This window comes from Gallus gallus, chromosome 10 (genome assembly GCF_016699485.2).
Source record: "Gallus gallus isolate bGalGal1 chromosome 10, bGalGal1.mat.broiler.GRCg7b, whole genome shotgun sequence".
Taxonomy (NCBI): Eukaryota; Metazoa; Chordata; class Aves; order Galliformes; family Phasianidae; genus Gallus; species Gallus gallus.
The window spans coordinates 8,889,982-8,917,935 of NC_052541.1; the positions used below are offsets into that span (position 1 = coordinate 8,889,982).

The following is a 27,954-nucleotide window of genomic DNA, read 5'->3' on the forward strand; positions in this document are numbered from 1 at the left end:
GTTTGTAGTGTTCTGAGTGATGCAAATATTTTCAGTAAAGAATTATTAACAGTTTACTTGGAATTATGTGAACATTAGTGGATACTGCCTTGTATCCTTGTATTGTACCACAAGTGTTTATTTACTGGTCCAGTTGCTTTGCTGCAACATTAGGTATCCTCCTATCAGAATGGTTTGCTGCTCCTGGTGAATTTCTGTACCCATTTCAATGAAAGCAAGTTTAGTTGCTGTAGTTTGCATATGGCCTTTTTTTACACTTACTGGAGCTGTGTCATTGCCATGGTATGAGTAAAAGCACAGTGCTTTTACTCTTGCATCGACATCAGAAAGAGTCTGAAGGTATGTATGCATGTACAACAACACTTGTTGATGGAGGAAAATTGTTCTGACAATTTGGTGAGTGAGTTTGAGAGGAAACTTACTGTGTTTGTGATGTTCATGTCTTCAGCCAATTTGTAGGTACGAAATCCTGTCTTTTGTTTTCCTTCTTGGAAGAAGCAGTGAATATCAGTTTGGTAAGTTGGAAAACACAGCAGCCAGTCATCTCCCCAGTATGTTTAAACATTTGAAAGATAGCCAGAAATGGTTGCAGCATGGAATGAGCAGACATTATCTATTTTGCTTCATAGGTTATATTCTCTGTTCTATATTCTGAAAGAAGGCAATTGAAACAAAGCCTCTCAACTACAACTGCCAGTACGTAACTGACCTGAGGTGACAGAACTGGAGAGGCTGAGCCTTAAATACCCTGTAAGTAGCCTTAATAGGGAGGTTGTCCATCTGCGTGGCAGTTGCACAAGGCTCCTTTGCTCATCTTGAGAATCTCCAGGTTCTTGCTGTTGGAAAAGGTAGGCAATTTGGGGTTATTTATCAACAAGATTCATTGTAGCATATTTGTTACTGTTTTTTTATACTTCTAAGGTAAATTTTAAGAAGCCTGCAATCCAGATTTAAGAATCTAGCACGGTTGAGCCCTGCTGCTGTAGACACTTCAACACTACTACAGAAAAACTACTACAGGGAAGGTCCCTGAAAGGGTAGCAGCTTGGGGACCCGGGCTCACTGTTTGCAGAAGAATGCATTAAAAGCTTCAGGGCACACTTGTTGTTTTTCATCCAATGGGATATGAACCCCCTGGCTGCATATAGCTGGTTGAAAGCTCCATGTGGATTTCAGACTAATATTGACGTAGTTTGTGTCAGGGTAGATTTCTTCACGCGTACTTTGGGATGAAGTTACACAACTCCTGGAGATAACAGAGAAACTTCTGATGACTTGATAGGATTTCTGAGTTCTTCATCTCCTGTTTCAAGCAGTCCACTGAAATACGTAAGGATGAACAGCCGAATGGAGGCAACTGCACAGAATAAAATTGCATTATGTTTTTATATACATCCAGCCAAACACGCTCTGAAATTTGCACAGTTCATCCCATTTACTTTCCTTCCCTTTTTAGTAGCTTCTTCTCTTAACCATAAACTCATTATCTGTGTATTTGGCTAAATACTGATAAATATCTAAATAATTTTAAAAGCTTTCATTTAAAAACTGGGAAATACACTTTCCATGGGAAAAATGTAGTAAGGAGAAGATTGACAGGATGATATTATTGTTTGTTTTTCTGACTCAAGGAGTTTCTAATTCTCCTTTGATGATCGTGCTCTGATCACAGTGATGCCTGGCTTGAGAACAAAAAGGGGATTCTTAATGACCCAGCGTTCAGAGTGCCAAATCATCACTTTCTGCTCAAGCAGAACATTGTATGAAATATCTGGCTGCCAACTGAATCTGAGGTCATCTGTCAGCTTTAAAAGTAATACATAATATTGACTATTTAATAATGCACTGAGGAAAGAAAAATATTGATCAGCTCAGACTTCTCACAAATCCAGCTGCTGGCCATTTGTGGTCACCGTCTAATGGCATTAGTTACATGAAAACTAAGGATCTACGTGTCATGCATGTCATTAATCGGTGTGCACAGTGCACATTATGGCAATGTGCAATCAGTGCTCGTTATAACAGAATATATATTTTGCTTTCTCTTTATAAAATTCCAATCTGCAGATCGTGTGACTGCCTTGCACACTGTTCATTAAGCTCAGAAGATTAGTCAGAGAGATTATCCAGCTTCCAGCTATCTATATGCTGTCTAAGCTGCATCAGCTACTGGAGCAGCAGCAGGAAGCTTTGCACCGCACTGCAACGCACTCTTCTTTCTTCTCTCTTTCAGCTCTCTCGTACTGCAGAGATGTGTGACCAGACCTTTTTAGCGATCGTGTTTGGTCCGTGTGACAAGTGCTCCAACGAGAAGCCCCTGAGGGCTGTTTACATCAAATCAGAACAGCTCAGCTACTGCTCGCTATGTGTGGAAATGGTATGTTATTGATTGTATCAGCTGGAATGTGAAAAGACTGCAAAAAGTAGGGGTTGGGTGTATTAATTGTCCATTGTGTTGGATTTTTCTGGACAGAAGCAGGCATTGCTAGGCCTGAAGGCTGGCTGCTTCTAATTCAAGTGTAGACGCCTCTGCAGACACCTGATGTTATTCCATAAGCCTGAAACAGATGTGATCCCGGGTTCAAGGATGTGTTTTTTGATTCTTGACTGGAAAGCAGCCATGAGATTCTTTCCCCTAGGGCACTGCATTCCTTAGCTAGGCATGTGTTATGTGCCCCTCTGAGCGGGGCTCTGAGGTATCTGTGTGCTCAGCCTATGGTCTTGAGTGTTGCCCTTAACCAAAACTTTAAAAAGACAACACTATTGCAGCAAGCTGACTCAGCAGAGACCAGGGGATTGGAGTTAGCTGATCTGCTTCAGCTCTCCTCAGACAGAACTGGAGTGCTCTCTGCATGACCCACCCCAGTCTAAAACCTTGTTGTCTGGTATGCTGTGTGCAGTACTTGGGTGAGGAGTCTGAAGGAGCTGGAGGTAGCTGCAGTGAGGGTACAGTGAGGAAAGGCTGCATAGCAGCAGTGGCTTTTCTGTCCCTGTGTGTGTGTACCACCACAAAAAGTCCTGCCAGAATGCCTGCATGAAGAAGGGATGTTGTTAGAGACTTCTTGATCTTCAGCAATTACTGGTGAGGTGGTAAACTACTCTCCTGGTAGGAAACACTGTCCCAGAGTGGTCACAATTGTTTTTTTTTTTTTTTTTAATGAGATACAAAGCTCAGGTACTTACATGGCAACTGAACAGCTCATCTCCAAAAGTGCTTTGGCAAACTTAGGGATTTTTTGTCCTGGTGATATTCCAACTTGGAGTAACTATTTCACCCTCCTGAACCATAGTGTAAAAGCATTTATAGACACCTTTCCCCTCTCCTTCCCCAGAACTGGTCATGACCATAACCAAACAGCTCCCAGTACAGTGTGTTACATTTGAGCATCAGATGAAGTGATCTCTGCAGGAATGCTAGAAGGATTAACTAGCTGTGATTAGAAAATACAGTTAGACAGGCAGATGAGAGCACTGATGTGGTGATTGCAGATGTGTGCAGTTCACTGACGGAAGCAGCACAGTGATTTGTCACGCTGCTGAGGAGGAAATTTAGATGTAGTGACTGTAAGACAAAAGATGGTTTCTTCCCTATTTATTCTCTTCCCATGACTTTGAAGCTGCTGCTTTGGTCAGGTCTTTCTTGGCCAGCAGCCTATAAATAGCCATTTATCTAGTACATTCTTGCATGACTTGTTTAGTGCACAGTGGAACAGCAGGAAACTGGCTGTTTGCTATGTGCAGTTCCTGCAACTTTCTCCTTATTATTTGCAGTGTGGAAGTTAGACTGCTACCACTAGAAACAGCTGCTAAGTGGAAGCAGACCGAGACTTCAGGAGGAATTGCCTCAGTCCCTAACAGCCTGTTAGGCACCGTATCAGCACTGCAATAGGATCCCAGCCTTTCTTGTAGATCTACCTTTAGCTTGCTCCTACAAAGCTACGAGATATGGTTTACTGGCTTGTGGTAGCAAGGGTAATGGGAGGATGGTTGGACTACATGATCTTGTAGGTCCTTTCCAACCTTGTGATTCTATGATTCCATATTTATTTTATAAAAATTAAAAATAATAATAATAAAAAATAACAAACAGCTCTTTGCATCAATGCTGAAATACTTACAGCTAGGAAAGCAGCATCCTGTTTTCAAACTGGTTTTTCAGAGCTGTGGGTATCCTTTGGTGTATATCACAATGCACAGTGTGTCCTTGCCATGCTTGTGCAGGTGTTTGTGCATGGGTGTGCATAATGTGGTGTGCAACAGGCCGAGCCTTTTGTAGCTTCTCATTTGCACTGCATCTCTTAATTTCAGATGCTGAGTGGACTCAGCTGCATACATGCATTTTCATCAGTTAGTCTTTCTGATTTCCCCAAAACCACTATATGCATAGGGATAACAGTTAGGATTCCCAGCGTTGAGATCATCCTACTTCTATTAGGTGCTATTGGTGCTAGAGCATCTTCTCCCTCTGGGGTTTTGCACACTGTGGAGATTGGTGCTAATCGATAGAAATTCAGTGTGTTTGCTGTTTTAGTCTTCCCAAAAAAGTACCAGAAAATTAGCTTACATTTTAAAAAAAGATCAGCTGGTGAATTATTGAGTGATTTTTTTTTTTAATTTTTAGTTATTTATAAATGCCTACCTTCTGAGATAGGCAACAATCTGTGACACAGTTACACCTTTCACTTTCTCCAGTGTTCCTACTGATGGAACAGCTCTCTCTACTCAGTAGAGACTTCCCTCCTCATCCCTGTTATCTCAGGAATAGTATCAAGTCTCAGCCTGAATGTTTAGTTCCCAAAGACAGGAAATATGTTCACTGTTTGATTCTCCAGCTGTGAAATCCAACTCCTGTAAAACAGTTGGAGCACAAGACCAGATCTAGGCCTGAATTCAACCTCCACGGTGACAGTGGGAAGCTCAGCAGCTCTGCCTGTGCATCCCAGTTGGGCAGTGGCACTGCTGCTAAGCCAGTGTGGGAAAAGACTCATTTTCTCCGAGCCCAGTGCTGTGTCCAGGATGTGCCCCAAGTCCAAACAACAGCTGCAAACCCTTACTTTATTATCTCCCTTTCCAATCTTGGAACTTCTCCAGGTTGAACAATAGCCATTGGATTGTCTGTGTTCTGGTGAAAGGGAGACAATGGGAGTCAAAATGAGCAAAGTTACTCCTTGTAGATCAAGGACAATTGCTGAAAGAAGAGGACGTTTTCAAGGAATTCCCAGGGAACAGAGAGTTGCAAGGCCGCTTGGCAAAGTCCTTTCTCTGGAAATGTTACAGCTGCCGCGTGCCCAGAGCACATGCTCCCCACAGGCCTGTGAGCAGAGGCTGCTGGGGCACGGAGCTGTGCCCCACGCTCACACTAAGAACAAGCTGGGGGCTTCTTTGTCCCCTTTGGACATTTGGAAACTGGTCCCTTTTGAGGGCTGGGAAGACCCCAGACCCAAATTTGCCCATCTGTGTGCTGGGTAAACAGGGGGATGATTTAAGGAAGGAAAAAAGTCACAAAACGGAGGTACTCAGAGCACAGTAGGAGGAAAGGTTCACACCGCTCCATCTGCCCAATGGATCCAGGAGCCATTCCAGTAGTCACCTGCACCCCTAGGGCTGTGAGGGAGCGATGGAGCTGAGCGGGCTGTGCTAACCCAGACAAACTGTCTGTGCACTCCGGCACTGAGGTGAACAAAATGACTTTTTTTCCTTCTTAGAGTCATGGAAGCATTAGGATTGGAAAGACCAATAGGATCACTTAGTCCAACCACCAGCCCATGGCTGTGACTGCTTGAGACCACGTCCATCCTCCCTGGGCAGCCTGTTCCAGTGCCCAGCCACTCTTTCTGAGAAGAAATTGTCCCTAATATCCATCTGGAACCTCCCCTGGCACAACTTGAAGCCATTCCCTCTTGTCCGATTGCTGCTACCTGGGAGCAGAGCCTGACCCCCACCTCACCACAACCTCCTTTCAGGCAGTTGCAGAGAGCGATGAGGTTTCCCTGTGCCTCCTTTCCTCCAGACTGACCCATCCCAGTTCCCTCATCCTCTCCCCATAACACCTGTGCTCCAGACCCTTCACAACTTTGTTACCCTTCTCTGGACACACTCCAGGGCCTCAATGTCTTTCTTGCAGAGAGGGGCCCAAACTGAACACAGCACTCGAGGTGCGGCCTCACTGCCTGTGCAATCTCTGACACAAGCCAGGATGCTGTTGGCCTTCTTGGCCACCTGGGCACACTGCTGGCCCATGTTCCACCACAGTCTGCTAACACCCCCACATCCTTTTCCTCCACGCAGCTTTCAGCCACTCTGTCCCAAGCCTGCAGCGGAGCATGGGGTTGCTGTGACCAAAATGCAGGACCCAGCCCTTAGTCGTGCCGAAGTGCATGCAGTTAGCCTCAGCCCGGCTAACCAGGTCCCTCTGTAGGGGATTCCTCCACGAGAATGCCGTGGGAGACAGAGTCAAAGGCTTTGCTGAAGTCTAGGAAGATTACATCCTTCCCTCACAGCGCGTGCAAAGTAGCGGTACAAATGCGTTCGGGCACATAGCAAAACCCCACCGGCATCCATTCCTGAGCTAGTGAAGCCCCGTGGCCGCGGGCAGGGCTGGGTGCCCGGCTGCACCTGCAGTAGGGGACCGCCGTGCTGCGGGACGGCAGCGTGCGGGGGGGGGGGCCGGCCCCGGCGCGTTGCTGAGGCAGCAGGAGCCTCCGAGCATCCCTGAGAGCCAGGCAACAAACTCCTCCTCCCTCCCTCTCATCTGTCTCTCGCCGCTTCCTTTGCAAAGATGGCAACCGAGGGGCTGCACGAGAACGAGACGTTGGCTTCGCTGAAGAACGAGGCGGAGAGCCTGAAGGGCAAGCTGGAGGAGGAGCGGGCCAAGCTGCACGACGTGGAGCGTGAGCGGGGCCGGGCGGCGGGGCGGCGGGGAGCGCGGCCTGGTCGGGCCGGGCAGCGGCGGGCGGAAGGGCGCGGGCCGCCCCGGGAGGAGAGGCGCGGCCGGGCCCGGGGATGTTGCCGGGGGGCGCCGTGACGGACGGCTCCGTGCCCGCCGGGCCCCGCGCGGGGCGGGCCGGGGGCGGCGGGGGGAGGCCTCGGGATTCCGCAGCGCAGGGCCCGGAGCTCTGCTCGCGGCGTTACGGCGCGCATCTTAGGGACGGGAACAAAGATTAAAGGCGGCCCCGGGGAAGTTGGTGGGGACGGGCTTCAGTGAGGCCGGGATTTCACCCAGGAGCTTGTAAAGGAGCGTTATTTCCCAAAGAATTGCTGGATATCAGCTGTGGGAGGATTAGAAGGGACTTAGTTTTTATTTTTTGGTCTGCAGTAAACAGAGCGTTTTCTGGTCTGAATTAGATGGTCATAATTTACACCCCGTCAATAGGAATCCTTAAGCAAAGGGGAATGGCCTCGTTACAGAAACATTACCATAAATCATCACATCCATACAGTACCACCGCCGTATCAGTAGCAGTGGGGCCTCTCTTTGACAGACCCCTTTAGCATACACTTAAATCCACCTTTGCTCAGGAAAGCAGTTTTACCCATGGTTGGAGTGATGCTGTAACAGGACATGGTACTGTAGTTGTAGGATATTTACCTCTTTTCTCATACGTAAAATCTGTAACTTACACTGGAAGGTGCTGCTTGCTTGGCCATGGTGTGGTTTCCATCTCCTTATGCTCATGTAGAACAGTGCTTCCTCACAGTCAATTCTGTATCAGAGATTTTTGCATTTCAGTTATTCCCAAGAGCGATTTGTGCAGAGGCTATAAGTTACAGAATAAAGCATCTCTCTCTCTCTCTCTCCCTCTTTTTTTTATATCTAAAATAGTATCTTTTGCATTTTTTCCTCTGATCGTGACCTTCCCTCTGTGGTTCCCAAAACAAACAGCTGGCTGAACTGGTACTGCCCTTATTTGTTCAGTGGGTTTGGAGCAGCAGCTCTCAGAAATGTGGACAGAAAGAGGAAATACCAAACGTGCATTTGGGCCACAGTGTTACAGATTTAGGGATTCGGTTCTGTCGCTTAAAATTTGGGGTATAAATAAAACAGTTTGTCCCGTTCGTGTAACTTTTTAAGGCCAGAGATACCACTGGGACTTCCAGCACAGAAAGGATCAAAGACCCCGTGGTATCTGCATCAAATCCCCGCTTCCTGTTGGGCCAAACCATATGCTCTATAAAAATAGCATGTTTTATCTGGACCTTTGTAAAACCGCTCGAGCTAATTACTGGCTGCAGCCGATCTATTTGTCTGAGTGCACAATTTTCAGCAATCCTGAAACAATGTCAGAGAACGCTTCAAAATAATTATCTGACTCTGAAACCTGTGCTAGGCGGGTACAGCGCTGTTATGGCTGTGGCTGCAGATAAGCGTCCTCACAGAACGTAAAAGCCAAACCAGACAATTCCACTGAGTCTCAGTTGTGTTGACATAATGGAAACGCTTTGCTATTGTCTGTGAAAGGTTTGTTTTTTCAGATATGTTCTGGACACAAGAGTCTTTCCAGCTGCCATAATAGCCTCCTGTCCTGTGTGTTCGTGCCTTCTGATTGGATCACTGAGTGGGTTTCGGTGGGCAAAAGTAGGGGGGAAATGTACCTTTTCCTGAGTAAGCCTATAGGATACTTCGTCAGAAACTTCTTTCTGACCTCTCATTGGGAACAGCAGGGTCAGATGGTCAGGGATGGTGGGCAGCACTTGACCCCGGGCTGGGGGAGGCTGGGCAAGCGGAGATTTCAGACAGAGCGTTGCTCTGGCACGGCCCGCAGGGCTGGTGGCTTTGAAAGACAACTCTTGAAAAGCTAAACTACTTGAAACCAGCCTCTGCCTTAGATAGAAATTTCTCCCCTGACCCTGTGCCAGGGATTGATCTCAAAGTGAAGGACGCCTGCAGCTGCTCTAGAAAAGCAACAAAGGGTGAAGCAGCAGCGTTGCTCTAGAGCAGTCACCTGTCCCACAGGGAGGGCATGGAGCTCAGCCTCTAGCAACGCTCTGAAAAGCTTGACATTTCATCTGCCAGCTCATTAAAGCATGTGAGCTTCTGCATTTATTTCTAAAGATTTGAGTCAGGCATTGTCCCCTTAGCTAGCAGCAGCTGTGTTATGTTTCATCATGGACAGACATGACATGAGATAGCACTGGATCCTATTATCATAGAATAGCCTAGGTTGGAAGGGGCATTAAAACCCATCCAGTTAGAACCCTCTTGCCGTGTTGCCACCCACCAAACCAGGCTGCCCAGAGTCTACCTAGCCCGGCCTCAAGCACCTCCAGGGATAGGGCACCCACAGCTCTGGGCAGCCTGTGCCCAGGCCTCACCACCCTTTCAGTGAAGAATTTCTGCCTAACATCTAGCCTGAATCTCCCCTCTTTTAGTTTAAAGTAATTTCCCCTTTTCCTGTCACTGTCTTCCCCTGTAAAAAGTCAGTCTCCCTCCTGCTTCTAGGCTCCCTTCAAGTAGAGGAAGGCCGCAATGAGGTCTCCCTGGAGCCTTCTCCAAGCCCAACACCCTCAATGTTTCTTCACAGGAGAGGTGTTCTGCCCCTCTGATCACCTTCATTTCCCTGCTCAGTTGGAGCTGTGTCTTGGCCCTCAGGGCTCCCTTGGCTACCAGTGGGGATGGCATGGCAAGAAGTCTCTGGCAGCTGGTACCTCTATCACACTGAGTCTCACACCCAGAACAAGCGTTTTACAATGAAAACTTCAGAGATTTGATGCTTATCCCCTTCTTTGTATGATTTGTTCCTCCGAAACACAGCAGTGATCTTCAGTTCTGCTGAGCACCTCAGGGTATGTGTTAGGCTGGGGATGCTCTTTCAAGCCACAGTCAGACTGTGGGTTTCCTTCAGTCAGTGAGAGGGAGGAAAGGGGGTGAGTAATTGATTTTCCAGTTATACTTGGGAATGATAGCGTGCAAGTGCTTCAGCTGCTGCAGCCCTGGAATTCAATCCATGAGTGAGTTCATCTGTATCTTTATTTGGTGGATATATTCATACACCTCCCACCTTGGTTTTATCACCTGCCAGTTCTGAGGCAGACTTTGTTGGGCTGCATATAGGCTCATGTTTCTTGAATTAATTCCTCCAAGTGACATTACTCACGAACGCAAAGGTTTTCTGTGGCTGAACTTGAATGTAAGGTTCCCTAACCATCAGCTGTTTGCAGTTCATCAGGTGGCAGAGCGTGTGGAGGCACTGGGCCAGTTTGTGATGAAGACCAGGAGGACCCTGAAGGGCCACGGAAATAAAGTTCTGTGTATGGACTGGTGCAAAGACAAAAGAAGAATTGTGAGCTCTTCCCAGGTATGCCACTGGGCGGGTGTTTTTCAAAGGCAGTGTTGGCCACTGTACAGATCTTCTAGCTGTACTGTGTGCTGCTCTTTTCAGATGGTACCTTTGCACAATGTACATGTTTTCAGTATGCCCTTAAAGCCTTACATTGCAGCATATTTGTTCAGACAGCACAAATCTGAGCATAACTACATGCTAATACCCTAAATGTTTCTTCTGCAGTCATATGCAGTTTTCCCCTGTATTCCCTACTGCAAAAGAAAATAGAAAGAATTCATCTGAGGCAAACGCATACTTTTATTGCCCTGGTCTTTACAGAGTTAATGGTCAGTAATGATTTCAGTGTTAACATAAAACAATCAGGAAAAAGGAAGGAAAGCAATATTAATGCTTCTAGAGATTTCTGTGTGCAAACATTTCTGCCACAGTCTGTATGATTGGTGTGCCCTTAGAAGCCTCAAACAATCTGCCAAAGCTACTGCATTTACTTGGGCATTTTGAGAAACTGTCCTACCACCTGCTCACGACCAGTTCATGAGCTGTAGGAGGTAATGAGATAATTACTTTCTAGATCCCCTGGTTCATTATGTGCCCAGTATGGCAGTGAGTGAGCTCACTGCATCACACAGCTGTTCATTGACCTATATGAAATCTGTCAGGGGTCTCACCAGAGGGATAAAAATAGGCAATCTGCATTGCAAGCCACCTTCAGTTACTGTGAGTTTTTTACCATTCACGGTGATTCCAGCAAAGAGAATCCCAGTTTACATAATTAACGTGACGGGTTTTTTTAGTGGTTAAAATGCCACTGTGTAAATCAGAAAGCTAAACAGCAAAGTTGTAATGCATTTTGCCTCCATTTCTAAGAACTGAAATGAGTCCAGATATAGCAACAATTCCTGTTTACCAATAAACATTTCAGTTTCACGAAATGGGGAGGATAACCAATATGATGCACTTAAGGCAAAGTAACTGGCGTGATTGTTGCTGGCATACACAAAGTGGTTGAGTTACTCTCAGTGGAGTGTTGTTATGATTGCTATTTAGCTGATCGTAGCAGTGGATAATTGAAGTGTAGCAAGAAGTAAAGAGGAAAATAGAAAAAGACTGGAAAGGAAGATGAATAAACACTGCAGTGTCCATTAATGATTCTGTGCATGTTGCCAGCTGGGAAAATGACTTGTAATACAGGTCACCTCACCTCAAGGCCTCTAAGTAAGGCCTTGTACTGAGATACCAACAGGTTTTACATGGGAAAAGTGTCTGGTTTTGCAGATGGTGATTGCAGGCTGGGGAAAACACATTGTGGCTGAAAGGAGGCAAGTGAATGCTTCATAGCAATGGCTTCTTGAGGTGGTTCTGTTCCAGCTGTGTTCTGGAGACAAAAGGAGTTCTCATAAACATGCTTGAGAAAGCCCTTTTAAATAGAGATTAGTCTTTAATCCAACATCAGTAATCTCAGAAGGAAATACAATTTTCTTTTTGTTAAAGAAATAACTAGCACTAGTGAGAAGCATCTCCTTGGTGCTTCACTGCAACCATTGTAATGTTAAGATGGTGACAAAAATGTCTTGAAGTAACAGACTGGGGGATAGAAATGAGCAGCAGAATTTCCCCCAAATTTGGGAAGTAAGCTCACAGCTGTACCTCTCTCTGTGTGTTTTCATTTAGGATGGGAAGGTGATCGTGTGGGATTCGTTCACTACCAACAAGGTAGGTGAAAGTCAGCAAAGGTCTGATTTCTGTGGATGGGGCAAACAACAGTGGGATACAGTGAAGGTCTGAAGGGCAAACAGGTGGCACAAGTAACAGCAGGATGATGGAATAGCCTGCAAGCCTCCATCAGCACCTCAGAGCAAGGAGCCCACACAAACCATCTCCCTTCACCTGTCTCTGAGCAAGGTCCCTATCAGGGCATTGTTATTTGTCATGATCTGCAGCAGGTACCAATCCAGTCCTGTCACTGATGGGATGCCTCCAGGCTGTAGGAAAAGCCAGGCTAGTTAAGTGGAAGTCTTCCCTGGGTAACAGCTGTGCAAGGTGCCATGTGTGATCACCAGGGATTCTTAGCCATGGTGTTCACTGTGATATGATGATACTGGTCCTCCAAGCCCTGTCAGGGCTCTCTTTTCTTCAGACAGCTGTGAAAATACAGCTTGTTTCTAACTCACTAGCATATGTACCACAGTGAGGACATTTACAGCACCAAGTGGCTGTCAATAAAACATGCTCTGTGTTCAGTCAGGGGCTTGTGAATAAGGTGGAAATAGTCAGATATGGAGTAGCTGTCCTTCTGCTGCTTTGCTGGGTTAGGGAAGTACTGATGTCTAAGTCTTAAAGAGCTACTGTGTTTCAGGAACACGCTGTGACGATGCCGTGTACCTGGGTGATGGCATGTGCATATGCCCCTTCTGGATGTGCCATTGCTTGTGGGTAAGTTTCCAGTTTCCCCAGCTACTTATGCAGAGAGGCTTGATTTGCAGGGATCTCCTGGTGCCTTCACAAGATGCCAACAGTTAGAAGCTTGCGTGCCTTGATTGTGGATGGGAGGATTATATTCAGTGCCTCTGTTTCTAGTCCCATAACGGCTCATCCATTTTGTCTCCACTGACTTCAGTGCAATAACATCTGTTGTATAAGCATGGTAAATAATCCTCTTTCAGCATTTATATCATGGGTTAGGAATTCTGCATGCATGCAAGTTCTCTGTTCCAATTTGATTATGTGCATTGGATATATCTTCTAAGGGAGAGTGGTTTTAACCCTATTCTTTCTTTGCTCTTTCTTCTAAGAGGTAGAGAGAAAGGTTGGCCAATAAGGATTATCAGCACATGAATAGATCTTGCCGAGATGGAGTGGGGGAAAGTGACCCTGTCCTTGATAATTATCTTCAACTTTTCTGAGGGCTCAGGTTTGGAAAAATTGAGTTTTTACAGGAGAGAAAACAAAGAGAGAAGAAGTTGGCAAAAGATCTTTTAAAAAGGGACTGAGTGGATCAGACAGACAAAGTAAGCTTGGGGCGAGAGGAAGAAACAAAGGGAGGCTTTACTGTGCTGCTCACAAATGTGGGAAAAAGACTCCATAAGTGTCTGTGGAGGTGGAGTCCAGAAATTATATGACTTTTACTATAACTTGAAAAATAATAGGGAAGCTGTTGTAAGAGAGACGGGGGGGACATAACTGCATTGCACTACCTAGTTCTGTATTTCTATTGTGGCATTGGTTAAGTGCTGTGCAGTTAATACAAGGCACAAAGCAAGCACCTGCTGGAGTCCTGGGGATCCAGGACCAAGGCATTGCTGAGCTGCCACAGCTTTAGAAGGGCGTCAAGGTGGGCACAGCTGGCCTGGGAGACACAGCTTGACTGGTGTGACTGTCCAGGAGGGACACACCAGCTGCAGGGGTAGGTATTTCTGGTGGTTTTTTTTCCAGATTCTTCCAATCTTCACATCCACTATTTGTTATGCTGTCTGTTCCATAGGAGTTATATCAAATTTATTAATGTACATAAATAATGACGTTTTAAATGCTAATACTCACAATGACACATAGCAGAAGAATGGCACTCTGACCGAATAGGAAAAATTAACCCTGAAGTGACTGTGTCACCTTCTAGCTCGTACTTTTGTAAGGTTTAATTCAGTGCCATTTATAAACTGGATGAGGGTAAAAAATAGTGAGCCTCAGCTGTTGATGTGCTGTAACGTAGCCAGGCTGGTGAGGCAGCTGGGCTTCCCTGCACGTGAGGTCCAGGCCAGCACAATACAGGGAAGTCGGCGCTTGTGAGGATTTGGTAGCACAGCACTGACAGGTGGTTTCCTTCTTATCACCACTTGCCTTTTGTTGTTGCAGTTTTAACCAGTTCTCTCTGTTATTTGCTATTATTACTCTCTCCAGTGGCCTGGACAACAAGTGTTCTGTGTACCCTCTGACATTTGACAAAAATGAAAATATGGCTGCAAAGAAGAAATCGGTTGCAATGCACACAAACTACTTGTCTGCCTGCAGCTTCACTAACTCTGACATGCAGGTAAATGCATCCCCTGCCCTCTGCCCACTGTCCAGCAAAGCCTAACATGAGCCACACTTGTATGCGATGCAGTAACCTTCCCTGCACAAGGGGCATTCAGCAACCAGAGCCATGTCCTGCCCCATGCAGGGCTGCTGGGACACTCGGGGGCAATGAGCCTGCTGCAAAAGCTTCTGTGACAGCCTCTAACAGCCCATGGCCGGGCTGTTCTGCCTGTGCCCTGCAAAAGCCTGTGTCTTCTGCAGAGAATGTTTGCTGGTACCCTGTGTGTTCTCTGCTTGCTGGCTCTGTACTGCCTTGTGCTTTTAGGAGCTTGAACTAATGTAAATAGTTGGAAAAAAACCCAACAACCATTTCAACTAGGCTGGGTGTTTGCTTTGCCAGCTGGTGGAGTGTGCATTGTTGCCTGCTTTGTTAGGGATATCCACCCAACTTTGCTTTAATTCTTAGTATTTTTTATTCATATCAAGTGACATATTTGAGCTCAAGGATGGCTCCACAGAGAGCCACAGAGAGCCATGATGTGTTCTCTTGAGGGAAAGCGGTGATGTTGTCCTTGTCTCACTGGTGGGGGGCTGAGCACAAAGAGCAGTGATTGCTCAGGGTCACAGTGGGACTTCATGGCAAAGCTAGGGACAAAATGCAGATCATCTGGGAGCAGACTAGTCTCCTCCTGTAGTGAATATCACACCCCTTTCTCCAGAAACACAAAAGACTATGAAGGGAGACAGGGTAATCTCCCTGCCCACCCTGGTTTTCAAATTTGTATTGAAATTCTATTCAGTGCACTCAGGAAGAAAAAAAGAAGAAAGAAAAGAAAGCAGAAGGGAGCATTTAAATCATGTTCTGTGTCAGCAGAGCTGCTGGAAAGGGAATACCTTGTTCCCTTCTTGCAGATATTTAGAGCTCTTCTGAAGGAAATACCAGCTCTGATTGCTTCTATTTCAAGACATGAGATGCCCAAAAGTATGTTGTTATTTGCCAGCCCTTCTGTAATGACTCTGAGGTGCTAATTCAGGCTGATTGTCATGGAAACAAGTGGTGGAGGTACCAGGCTCAGGCTTGCTCAGCCCTGACCTCACTGTGCAGGAGCACTGCGTAATTGGAGGAGAGTCTAAATGACATGGAATGGCTATGATGAGATACAAAATCAGTCATCTGTTTACTTGTCCATATCTATGTGTGTCATTTTATAAATCCTATGGAAGGAAAAAAAGTTTTGTATTTTTCATAATAAAAATAGAAGGAAAAATTAGGGTTTTTTTCCTCCTTGTTAAATACAGCAAACTGCACTGATAGAGTGCACCACAATGGATTAAGATATTTTATATTCAGTGATTCTGAGATTTTTCTGAAGAGATATTCTTGTGATTGATAGGCATGTGCTTTTAAGTGATTGTTTATAGCATTGTATGTTACTGTTTAAACAAATACAAGCAAATGGTTTGGCTAAGCTTCTGTTAGAACACTGTTATATAGGGCATCCCAGAGAACCCCACATTGCTTCTCTTTTCTCCCTTTAGGTAATGGCCTAAGGATTAAAATCATGCAGTAGTTTCAAGGGTGCACTGTGCAACAGTCACACTGTGCAGCTCTGCTCTCCTGGCAGTGTCACTGGAGGACTTGCCATATCACCTGTCCTGGAGCAGCCCTCGGGCAGGGCACAGCTCCCCAAGTGCAGAGCTCCATAGCAGTCAGCACCCGCCACCAGAGCTGCAAGTGCTGCTGCACTGCCTCAGCTGCTCTCTCAAACCTACACTCAGTTTTCAGAATGAATGTCAGGAAAGGAGCTTAGAAACTCGTGTGTCCATGGCACCTGGTGAGAGGTAGCTCATCACTGATGAAAGCCAATCTCAGGCTGCACAGGTGCTGAAAGAGGAGGTGCCATCTTTGTTCTTCATCATGTTGCCATCCAAGGCCAAGAGGAGCACTGAGCTGCCAGCTGGGCAACCTGCACAAGTCAGCCTGGGCCCCACAGATCAGCCCTGCCAGAGAGAGCTTCCCCAACACAGAGCGCCTGGGAGCCTCACTTCCTAAATTAGGTATCTGCAGCTCTGCAGTGCGATAATGTTCCCCACGTGATGATGCTCTGTGTGTATTAATAGCAAGAGTTAGTTGGGATCTCGAGTGTTGTTCATGGGGCAGGCAGCCATAGTGCCAGTGTGACAGAGCTAAGGAGCAGGATGTGACTGTGGGGAAGGCAGAGTGGCCCTTCTTGCTGCTCCTACCCCAGCACCTGCACTCATGGTGAGCCCCGGCATGGCCCCACTGTCCCTGCCATGTACTGCACTGCTTTATGGTGCCAGAAGGGACCCATAGCGATCACTGAGTTCAACTCCAGCATTAGCTGGAGCTCTGGACTGCCAACAGAGCTCTACCTTTTGTCCTTAGCTATTCCTATTTCCATCAGACAATTTCTTTCTCACGTGTTATTACAAGAGCAAATGCTCAGAGCTGGAAGTTCTCATTCCTCACTCAGTACCTTCACTCTCCATCCTAGTGCGAACCGTGCTCAAAATAGAGAATTTTATTAAGCTAGGCTCAAAAACAGGGCAGAAAGACAATTCAGGGCTTTCTTCTACTATTAACATCCCAGAATATCACTGTGACTCTGCAAGAGGCTTTGGCATGGGCTGTTCTGCAGCGTTGCAGACTTCTGTTTTTGGGAGGAGTTTTTGGAGCACCTGTCAAACGTGATCAGTGTTTAACTTTTATGCAACTCTGTGAATGGTTTCATGATCGTATGATCATTTTCTTGTTAAGGAGTATTTTCTTTTTAATCTCTAATGACCTGCTGGGATCCTCAAGTTTCCCCACTGAACATGAGAATAATCTTTGCAGAAGGCTTCCTAAGGTCACAGAACTATAGGACATGCAGAGTTGTTCTGTGGTCACCCTAGTCTGTTCCATCGCTGTGCGCAGAGACCTATAAAATCTGTGATTACATAACAGCTTTGGGTGCCAAGGGGAAATTCTAAACAATTGAACATCATCAGGCTTTAGCCACAATCACAAGAGCTGATCACATGCTCATAGCAGATGAGGGAAGCTGTGAGCTCTGTTTGGTCAAGATCTGTTCAAGCCTTTTCACACATAAATGGTTTTGGACAAGTGGGAGGTGATGGGCTTGTCAAACAACTGTCTAGACAGGCTTGCTTTCCTTTCAGAATATCCATGTCTTAAGCCCAATTCATTGGTTTGAATCTGGCAATTTCAAGCAGAAAAAGACTTCGTGAGTTAAGCAGGTAAACCACAACAGGCATAACCCCAACAGTTCTTAAAGCAGTTTGAATTCCAGCAGCCTAAAGTAGAGTTAAATACAGGGGCAGACAAAAATACCAGTCTGGTTCTACCACCCCTTTGGAGGATTTGGAAATATCAGCAGATCTCTGATGACATCTGTTCTTCAAACCCAACTACACAAAACTGATCATTACTGAAACACTATGTAGTTATAGCTGTGTCAGTTCTCCTTTTCTGTCCACTCAAACTTCTTTCCATAAAAGTTAAAAACACAAACTCAGCTTAGAATAGGATTGTTTTTATGGCTTTGATTTATTGTATAATATTTCTTGAAGTTAAAGCTGTCCTTGGCGTACAGATAGGATGCCAGTAGTTTCTTTGTAAGCTTGATTGTCTGTTGATTTTTGTGTTGTGACTTTCCTTGCTGTGTTCCGTAGATCCTGACAGCAAGTGGAGATGGGACCTGTGCTCTGTGGGATGTTGAGAGCGGGCAGCTTCTGCAAAGCTTCCACGGGCATGGTGCTGATGTCCTGTGCCTGGATCTGGCTCCTTCAGAAACTGGAAATACATTTGTCTCCGGGGTAAGCAGGAGCTTCCTATCATCATATCAAGTTAAGGAAGGTGGGAGGGAAAAGGCAGCAGAACAGGAGGCTTGTGATCTTATTGAAGTAGCGTTGGAGTATGTAGTGGGAGCACCATTGCAATCCTCTCATTGCAAGCAGATGTCTTAATCTGGAGTAAATTAAACTTCTGACTGTGGGGTCAAACCCACCCTCCCAGTGTGACCGCGGTTATGCTTACTTAGCAGATTCCATCCCACACCAAAGCAACTGAGCCCGAGATCAAAACAACACCTCTCCCAGGAAGGAATGGGCTCAGAACTGGAGCTGCAGGCTCATTCTGCAGACAGAGGTGTGAGCCCGCCACAGCAGACACCCTTCTGCTTTTGGCTCTGTCGTGCCCAGCTCTCTGGAGCCAGGCAGGGTGTGCCAGTGGCTGCTCGGGGCACCGACGCAGGGCTGTAAATAACGCACATGCCGCTGTGTTGCTCAACCACTCCCCAGCAGCCAAGGAGTAGCTTGGGCGCTGGCTGGACCCTCGTACAAGTCAGTGCAGAGAGATAAGGTGTGGCCACATCTGCAGCTGTTGCTTAGCCCCCTGTGCTTTCCACTGGTACCAGAGGCATTCAAAGACCCTTCGTCAGCCACATGCTGTCCGCTGCTCCCCATGCCCTGAGGAGCACACAAACCTCACTGTGGCCACAGCACTGGTTCTGGGGAAGCATCAGGGCACCTTCCCAATGGTGTCCTGCTGCTGAAGGTGCACTGCCCCAGGCAGCTGAGCCATGGCTACACAGTAAGGCACAACAAGGCACAGAGGTGAATGGGGTGGGTCTTAGCTCCTTTTTGAGGGAATACTGGTCCTTCCCACCTCAGAAGCCGGGTGTGGAGGTAGGAGCTATTAGGAGCTGGGAGATGAGCCCTTGCTACCAGTGACTGCTGATGGTACCTGGTTACTTTGTCTAACCAGTGATGGCACAACATGTCCCGTGCTTGCTGGTGGAAATGGCCCTCGTGCCGGAGGGTACTGTGTGTCAATCAGAGGATTCCATTTGTTGTGCACAGAGTCACAGTCCTGTCCCTTCACGATAAACCTGGACCTCTTCAGTTACAGCTCTTTTTATCAAATTTGGCGGGCCCACCAGGAGCAAAGCCTACCACATTGGCCCGCTTTGCCTGCTGTTAGCACAGCTGCTCTGAAGCGTGACTGAAAGCTAATTCCATCCGAGTGCATTTACTCCTCCCGGGCTTTCCTGCCACCGAGCTCACTTCCCAGAAAGGACAGATTCATTCTCCCTGGGAACAGCTCAGCTTATTATAGGGCAAAGAATCACAAGCAGCTATGGTACTGCTAAGAGAATATGTCATACTTTGTCAGTGTAGCAGCTTGGGCATGTCTGTGCTCACAGAGACTCACTTAACTCATCAAATGCAAAACACCACTTTAGTGAAGGTCTGTCTTACATTGAGTTGATGCTGGCATAACCAAAGTGGTGTGACCTGAATGTACAGTGATGTATAGAGTCTCCCTGAATAACAGGGCTCTGCAATACAGCAATCTTGAGCTGGAATAAGCGATGTAAATGCAACAGCACGTAGAATGGGAGCTGTTATATATAACCACTAAAAATCACAGCATGACTTATAGAGCTGGGTGAGCTCAGGGCTGAGCCCCAGGCTGTTGTGCTCTGAGCCCTTGGAGCGTTGCTCTTTGGAGCGAGGTGGGTAGCACTCATGGGGCCATCTCTCCACAGGTGCTTGCTGGTTTCTCCTTGAAACCTTAGTAGTCAAAACAGCAGCTTGTCAGCTTGGTCTTGGCCCCAGACTCCCAGAGAGGTCAGTAAGAATGGTGCACATGGGAGCAATGCGAAGGGCTGGGCTAGGTCTGTGGCAGAGCTTCCAAGGGAAATGTGCTGAATCCAAAATGTTCTGAACGCAGTGTGGTTTCGCCTACACAGAAACTGCAAGTTGGTATGAAGGAACATTTAAATAATGAATAACTTAAATAATAACACCATTAGTAAAAAGATGGGATTTCATTTTACAGGAGAGTTTCAAAAAATAAAGAGACGCTTGAATTGTGAAGAGAGTTAATTTAACCAGCAATTACATTTGCTTAAAAGTAAATAATGCGTGGCACAGTCTGCTGAGCAGCATGCACCAGCACAGCAGGAGCAGCAGCTGCCTGGGCTGCTCTGTGCTTCCCATACAGCATGGAGGCAACAGGGACCCTTTTGGAGAGGCTGAGCCACCCCCAGAGCAGAGCCTAACTTCTGCCTTCCTCCAGCAGGGTAGTGTTTATTAAAACCTCCCACCACTCTTAAAAGAAAAGTCTATGCTCTTTTTCCTGCTGCTGCTATTGTGACAGCAGTGAAACACTGCAGCTGAGAGCAGGACCAGCCACATGCTCCTGCAGGTATGAGAGGGTCCGTCACCGAGGACTTCACAGGTGCCAAGCACCTCAGTGTTAAACAGTCCTTTCAAAGCACAGCCTGGGTGGCTTAGAGCTTGATGATGAGCTGAAATGCTGTTGTGCTTCTCTTCTCATCCAGCCCTCCCATTGAGCACATAGGTGCTGCAAGCTGTGGCAGGATATAACTCCGGTTTGGCAAGAGACATTTATTTCATTTTCAGTTTCAGTGTATGAAAAGCGTTTATCATAAAACTTTTAATGCTGGGTATTAATATTTATGTTGAGCATGTGAAGGGGTAAGGGAACGAGTCAGTCGTGCAGCTCGCACTGCAGGGAAACTACAGAGGCAGTGGCAGCATGAGCAGAGCAGGGCACTGAGTGCTGGTCAGTGTGAACACACCCTGCCCTGTCTGCACAAGGGCCCCTCTCCCTCTGACCTCACTGTGCCCCACAGCAGCACTGTCCCCATGCTGCTCTGCAGCACCCGCTGAGGTTCCGGCCCTCCTGGCACACTGCCCTCCTCACTGCAGCTGCATCAGGTTCTGGGGTACCAGTGTGGCAGGTTCTGGGGCTGCTTTGCTGGTTAATTCCCCTTGGAGCTGTGACATTCAGAGCCCTGTCAATGTAGCTGGGTTTGAACACATGTACTGGATACACAAGGGGTGAATGTCACTATCTGTACACCTGTAGTGAGTTTCTTTTGTCTTGTTAGGGATGTGACAAGAAAGCCATGGTGTGGGACATGCGGTCTGGTCAGTGCATCCAGTCATTCGAAACCCACGATTCAGACATCAACAGCGTCAGGTCAGTGTGTTTGTGGGAGAGGACACACTTGTGGTGCTGAGCCATGCACTGCTTCTATTTTTGAAGACTGATCTCATCCAAATAACGTAATGTGTTCTGCGTCTTTTTTTCACTCATGCACAGATATTACCCCAGTGGAGATGCTTTTGCCTCTGGTTCAGATGATGCCACGGTATGTTGATTCAGCAGCATAATTCAGAGTTCTGTTGCCTCCCAGGTCAGGTTGTTCTAAAAGCCTAGTTCATATTCACAGAAATAAGCCAGTGGCTACACTGGGCCTGTAACACCAAAGTTATGGAAGCAATAATGCTATAATATAAAAACATTAAATATTGTATATAAAAAGATCTAGTAGTGCTTTGTAGGTCACTATTGCAAAGTTTTCTACATAAGGTACTGCCCAAATCTTAATTTCAGATTTTCTATGTTTTGAAGTTTCATGATCAAAATTAGCTGTCTTACTAGAAGAGATTTGGCTTCATATAGTTAGCCACAATCAATGTAGAAAGAACCAGATAAATCCTGCAGCTCATCAGAAGCATCCCAGAAGCATCCCAGAAGCATCAGAAACAGCAGCATAATGCAAGGGCATACAAACTTGCATGTCACAGCAAGTAGAGGGGCCATGGGTTTGGCGTGGGTCTGTGCAGGTGCAGCCAGTTGACCTCAGCAGCTGAGGGCAGAGGGCAGGCTGGCCCCCATGTCCATCTCCTCCCTGCTAACCTGACTCACTGCAATGAGTCACTACATCCAGGACATCCTAGTGATACAATAGCCCTTCCTGAATCTTATCTGTCTATGAGTAAGCTGCTAATAGGACACAGTATGTATTGACTGGTGATGTTAGTCAGCACGTTGCATGTTGCTTGCAAAATGCCACTTACCTCCTGGTGCCCGTTGGCCCTGGTGTGGATGTGCATGGCTGGGGTCTTGCTGCAGCTGGTGGGTCTCCAAGGCTCTGCTTGCAGCCCTGCAGCAGCCAAGATGGCAGTAAATGCAACAGGAGAGCAGACCTTTGGGAGGCGCCTGACACCCTTCTGCTTTGTCAAACATCACACCGAGGTGCATGAGGGTGAAGAACCTTTCTGAGGTACTTTGGCCTAGAAGCATGTTTTGAGTCTGCTCCAAAACTGGCTGAACACAACAGAACCATTCCCATTTTCTTCCCTGGACGTGTGCGCTGCTTTTTAGGTTTTAAAAACTTCTATTATAAATGAATACCTCTAGCTGTATGGTGAGCCCAGTGCATCTCTGCACTTTTGGTTGTGGCACTGTGAACATTTGAGATGCTGAGAGTGTGAGAAGAAGAAATGGTCCGTTGTTAAATTCCATTTAGAGAGCTTTCTTTTGATGGGCAGTACCACAAGCTTGGCTCCTTGTGCTTACTAATTATTTTGACTTGATGTGAGAGTGGGAAATGCCATCTTTGTGCTTTTGACAGAAGTTTTGGTAGTTTCCACCCGTGTCATTGTTTAAGCCAGGAGGTTGGTGTTTTCCTGTTACAGGCTGCTGTGCTGATGGGTATCTCTGACCTGACTGTATACTTAGGGATTTCGAGGAACGTGTAATTCTGACTGCATGGAGGGAAACCATAAAAGTGTGCTCACACAGCAGCGCTCTCACCTGAGGTGGCCCTCACTCCCTATCAGGACAGCCTGGTAGAATTATTCATTCACGGAAACATGGACATTTCATACCTTGCAGCTTTGCACAGCCCCGCCAATGGCACAGCCCCTCCTTTATGTGCAGGCTGCTCATCAGCTGTTCTTCACAAGTCTTAATATTAAGAAATCCAGCTGGCCAGGGTTTGCTTAAGCTTAACATATTAAGGAAGGTTTTCAGTTCAAATGTTTGAAAAGTGCTCTGTGATTTCAGGGCTAACAGATTGCTATTCTGAATGGCAATGAAATCTGGTCTGTCTATGCATTCTTTCCATGTGAAGCAAGCCAAAGTGTGCTGGGAGATGATAAGGGTTTTAGAGTGAGTGGGGATTTTCCATAAGAAATGAAAAACAAAGATCTGTATGAAAAATGTATTATCTCATCTAAATTATTTTCATGTAGGTTCTTCAAGCAGACAGACCTCACGTTCAGCCAGAGGCTGCTTGCAGTCCCGTCTCACGGCACAGAGCAGCACTGAGGCTCCCCCCGTGCCAAGGGACTGGCCTTAGCACCATACCATGTGGGCAGTGTTAACAAAGCTGACTGGGGATTTAGTTCTGTCTCTCTGAAGCTCCTGTTATGGCTGAAATGTTCATCTTAGAGAGTGTGCCAACAGCCAGTAAGTAGGCAGCAGGATACCCTAACACAGCAAACCACAGTGGGGAAGCAAGAGAGTAGGCTGGGAGTGGGAGAAATTCCAGGAGGTATCCATGGTCCAAAACCAAACTGCTCTCTATAGCAGAACAGGAAGAAGATGTACAGAAGAGGTTTGGACAAGCAAGCTCTGCACTCAATTTATACAAAGCTGCCTGGTTTTTTGTTCAGATCCCCATTAGCTTCCAGAGGAGTCCCAGATGTAGTGGGCAGAAATAACAGAAGGAAAGAAGCCAAGCAGCCATTTTCTGTGATACCTGCTAGGCTGCAGGCCTTCCCAATCACATTTTTTCAATGAAAAGTAGTGGCCATTGACTCCAGTCTTTCCTGTGACACATATGTTGTGTTTGTTTTGATGTTAGTGCCGTTTATACGACCTTCGTGCAGACAGAGAAGTAGCAATTTATTCCAAGGAGAGCATCATTTTTGGAGCATCCAGTGTGGATTTCTCTCTCAGTGGTGAGAACTGAACTTGGGAGTTGGTCATATTGGTGTTGGGATGGTGGCAGACTGGCAAATGTTGTCAGTTTAACTTAACAAAGCATTTGAAAACCAATACTAAATACCAAAATGTTTCTCTGTAAATGAAAATTACTCTTTATGTCACCTAGTTGACTTTGTAGCAATGAAAAGTATTTTCCTGGTCATGCTGAAAGCAGAAAATATTTTGCCATTAACTACGGCTGGGCTGGAATTTCACAATAATTATTAAAAATGCTTCAAAGGAAACATGAAATGTAACTTGACTATAACGCACACTTACATAAATAGTTTATTAAAGGATAATAAATGATTAATAGAAATGCAAAGTATGTTAAAAGAGCATGAAGGCAGAGCCATTACCGTTTTTTGCCGCAGATCCAGAGATGTGTGCTTGAGTCTTCTCTGCCTCCTCCCAGCCCTGCTCCAGGGGGCTCCTGCAGGGCTGAGCACGGGGTGAGCTGCCCTGCACCCAGCACACTGACAGATGTAGATGGCTCTGTGCAGGTCGTGGGCACCACAGCTGGTCCCACTGGGGACAAAGAATCACCAGTTTGTCCACTCGTTGTTCAACCATTTGTATTCAACTCCTCATGCAAAGTCTGAGCAAAGTGATGTTGGCCTTTGTTATCTACTGAAATGCTCTTCAGTCAGCTGTCATTTGGGCTGATACCCCATCTCTAACGGCTAAGCAGACTCTATATAATTGATCTTAATTTTAACTATATTTTCAACTAATTAATTTTCTAATTATTTTAGTATTTAGTAGGGATTACAGTGTGGCAGTGTGTGTGTGTCAGCATGGGAAAGCTGGGCTGCTGCTTGCTTCCCCTTGCTGCAGTAATGATGTGTTGCCCACTTAAGAATTTATTTTTTGAAATCTAATTCTCTTTGTAGGTCGTCTGCTGTTTGCAGGTTATAACGATTACACCATAAATGTCTGGGATGTGCTGAAAGGATCCCGTGTATCTATTCTGTTTGGACATGAGAACCGTGTCAGCACCCTGCGGGTGTCTCCCGATGGGACGGCGTTCTGCTCAGGGTCCTGGGACCACACTCTGCGAGTAAGCACTGGGGCACCTGGCTGGTTGGTTTGTTTTAATAGGAAGGGGCAGGGGCAGGGGGTTAGGACAGGAAAATTGACTCTCCAGGCTCCTTTCATTATCTGAAGGGGGCTATAAGAAAGAAAGGGACAGACTCTTTAGCAGGATATGCTGTGATAGGATAAGGGAAAATGGCTTCCAACTAAAAGACAGGAGATGCAGATTGAGTACAAGGAAGAAGTTTTTACAGTAAAGGCAGTGAGGCATTGGTACATGTTGCCCAGAGAGGGGTGGGTGCTCCATTCCTGGAGATACCCCAGGTCAGGCTGGAGGGGCTCTGAGCTCCTGATGGAGCTGTAGGTGTCCCTGTTCAGTGCAGGGGAGTTGGACCGGATGGCCTTTAAAGGTCCCTTCCAACTCAAATGATTCTATGACAACTAACAAAGATATAAAATCCTGCAGTGTAAATTGTGAACTGAAAATTCAAATGGAAAAATTGCCACACAGGGCTCACAGAGCTATTGAAGCCAAGGAAAGCCAAGTTGCTTCTTAATTAAATGGTATCATTGCTGCTGGTACCCTGTACCACTAATCTGACTGCCTTGGCAAATTTTAATTCAGTATTTGATAGAACAGTCAGTGTCATAAATGATTGTTCAACTCTCTTTCTGCAGATCTGGGCTTAACATGAGATCCTGCGTGCAGAATCAAATGAACACCAATGACCTGGACTGCAAAAACAGCATAAAGAAGGCTCCCTGAAAATCAGATATTCACTACTCTGCGAAGGAGTGACACTGAACCCACAGATCAACACAACTAGGTAGAACATAATCTGCTCGAACACATAGCAAACATGAACTCGTGGTAAAAGTTAATAGTTCTGATTCTGTTTTGAAAGTATCATATTTTATTACAACTAGTTTCGTTAATTATAAATGGACTTTTCTCTGAAGTCATCTGTATCATAGAAATGAGTATTTCAGTGCACATTATGTATTTATTTGCATGATTTGAGTTGCTTTTTAGAGCAAAAAAAAAAAGATTCCTGATTTTATCAGGTTGTAGCATCGGGTTTTGGAAACATTCCATAGTGGTGCATTGAATTTTGGTGTTGAAGAGTGGGAAGAAAAGCAACTCTGATGCTTTGTGATGTCATTGTGGCTGACTGAACCATGGTAGTAAGCAGAGGCCCTGTTGGGAAGGTACCAGTTGTTGTCATAAAAATGTATTTTTTGTACAGAAGAGAATCCTTTAAATCCCTGCTTTTTCCTACTGTCTTTTTAGATTGAAATAAGTATTTCCTGTCTGTTACCTGAATATAAAGAATCTAAATATATACAAAATGATAAATGCAAAGATGAGGAATATAAACATGATTTACATAATCATGAGGTAGTATTTAACCAGTAGTTTCTTAGAAATCTTTAATTGTATCACTTGGTGAGTGAATTTTCTTTACTTAAAGGATACTACATGCTAAGCACTGAGGGATACTACACGCTAAGCTCTAGCACCATTACACTGATGGTCAGGTCTTTTCCAAGTCAGTCACAGTTATTCTACGATCACAATTCTTATTTGCATTTTGAGCGGTTCACACCACTGTGGCAGAGTATTGTAGCCTTAAATGTGCATTAAGGCAGCATGCTCCCATTGTGAGATCCTTGTGTAGCGTCAGAGCAGCACGAGTTCATGCCAGTACGGGCCAAATCTTAGAAGCCAAACTGTACAGCCCCTACTTGAACAGCTCTCCTACTGGAGTGAGGCAGTGCAGTCGTAGCTGGGTGTGAGAATGGGTGGCAGCGAGCTGCCAGGGCCTGCTGTGAGCCAAGTCCTGCCTGTGCAAGCCACTAATCGAGGAGCAGCTGGACTTCAAAGAAGCACCATAGCTGGCCACGTTGCTCGCAGTATCTGGCTCTGCAGGTATACAGGGATGTGGTACTAACTGGTGGGACTACCCTCACGTGCAGCTGACGCTGTACAATTAAGATTTATTCAGATGAAGCTGAGGTATAGTTGAGCATAGAACTATTTAAAAAATGAATCTGCATTCACGCACTGAGAGCAGTTGAGACTACAGGGTGTATGAATGGGTGCTGAGTCCAACGTGAGTTGGGTGTTCAAGGAGAGAAGTGCTGGAGAGCTGCTGGGGGCTGGCACAGCCTGGCCTGAAGGAGCAAGTGGTGAGACACATCCTGAACAGATCTAAGTAGGGTTGGTGTTCAGATTGGAACAAGATGAAACAAATCACTGGCCGTGCACAGAAATCTGATAATATACTCACTCTGTTTAAAAAGTATATAAAAATTGTAATAGAAACAAAGTTTCCTCATTCATGAAAACAATGAATCCATGACCAGTTAAATTAGGACACTGATATGTGTATCAGCCTTCAGTCCCTCACGAGATTTCAGTTGTTTTTGCTTGGAAAAGGCAGCCCTGATGCTTTGGAATACTTGTGGCAAACAATCCCTGTACCAAATGCACTACAGAAATCGTAATGTCATATAGAGCTCACTGTGCAATATTGAGTCAATACACTGTACACATTTGATCAAAAGATATTAATGTTTAGATAGTATTTATTGGTAAGATATTTGTTTCAAACATACTGCATTGTGTTGATACTTATGGATGGCCTAAATACAATAAATTGTATTTTGCATATTGAGAGCATGTTCTTCTGTGTTAAGTGCTTGTAATGGTAATGATTGCTTCTGGTTTTTGGCATCTACTTGTTGCACCATACAGCTTCTTAGGTCATTTGTCCTGCAGAAATC

At 45.9% G+C, this 27,954-nt stretch overlaps 1 protein-coding gene across 2 annotated transcripts; it reads left to right on the forward strand.

Moving 5' to 3' along the window:
- The first annotated feature begins 2,236 nt into the window (after positions 1 to 2,236).
- GNB5 (G protein subunit beta 5) lies at positions 2,237 to 27,845 on the forward strand. Of its 2 annotated transcripts, XM_040706299.1 has the most exons (12): positions 2,237 to 2,377; positions 6,779 to 6,890; positions 10,159 to 10,295; positions 11,955 to 11,996; positions 12,640 to 12,716; positions 14,181 to 14,313; positions 17,994 to 18,137; positions 21,242 to 21,333; positions 21,457 to 21,505; positions 24,011 to 24,107; positions 25,026 to 25,192; positions 25,846 to 27,845. In XM_040706299.1, the coding sequence occupies exons 1-12, from the start codon at positions 2,252 to 2,254 to the stop codon at positions 25,855 to 25,857; spliced, it is 1,188 nt and encodes a 395-aa protein (XP_040562233.1). In that variant the 5' UTR covers positions 2,237 to 2,251; the 3' UTR covers positions 25,858 to 27,845. The 2 variants fall into 2 exon arrangements, with proteins under 2 accessions (XP_040562233.1, NP_001280171.1); NM_001293242.4 differs by lacking the exon at positions 2,237 to 2,377 and having other exon boundaries at positions 6,769 to 6,890.
- The last annotated feature ends 109 nt before the right edge of the window (positions 27,846 to 27,954 follow it).

What these genes read in the sequence shown, in the direction of transcription:
- GNB5 (XM_040706299.1), top strand. Translation starts at nt 2,252, where the DNA reads ATGTGTGACCAGACCTTTTTAGCGATCGTGTTTGGTCCGTGTGACAAG. An exon ending in GCTCGCTATGTGTGGAAATG is followed by an intron (nt 2,378 to 6,778) that starts GTATGTTATTGA and finishes TCCTTTGCAAAG; the next exon opens with ATGGCAACCGAGGGGCTGCA. An exon ending in TGTGGATTTCTCTCTCAGTG is followed by an intron (nt 24,108 to 25,025) that starts GTGAGAACTGAA and finishes TTCTCTTTGTAG; the next exon opens with GTCGTCTGCTGTTTGCAGGT.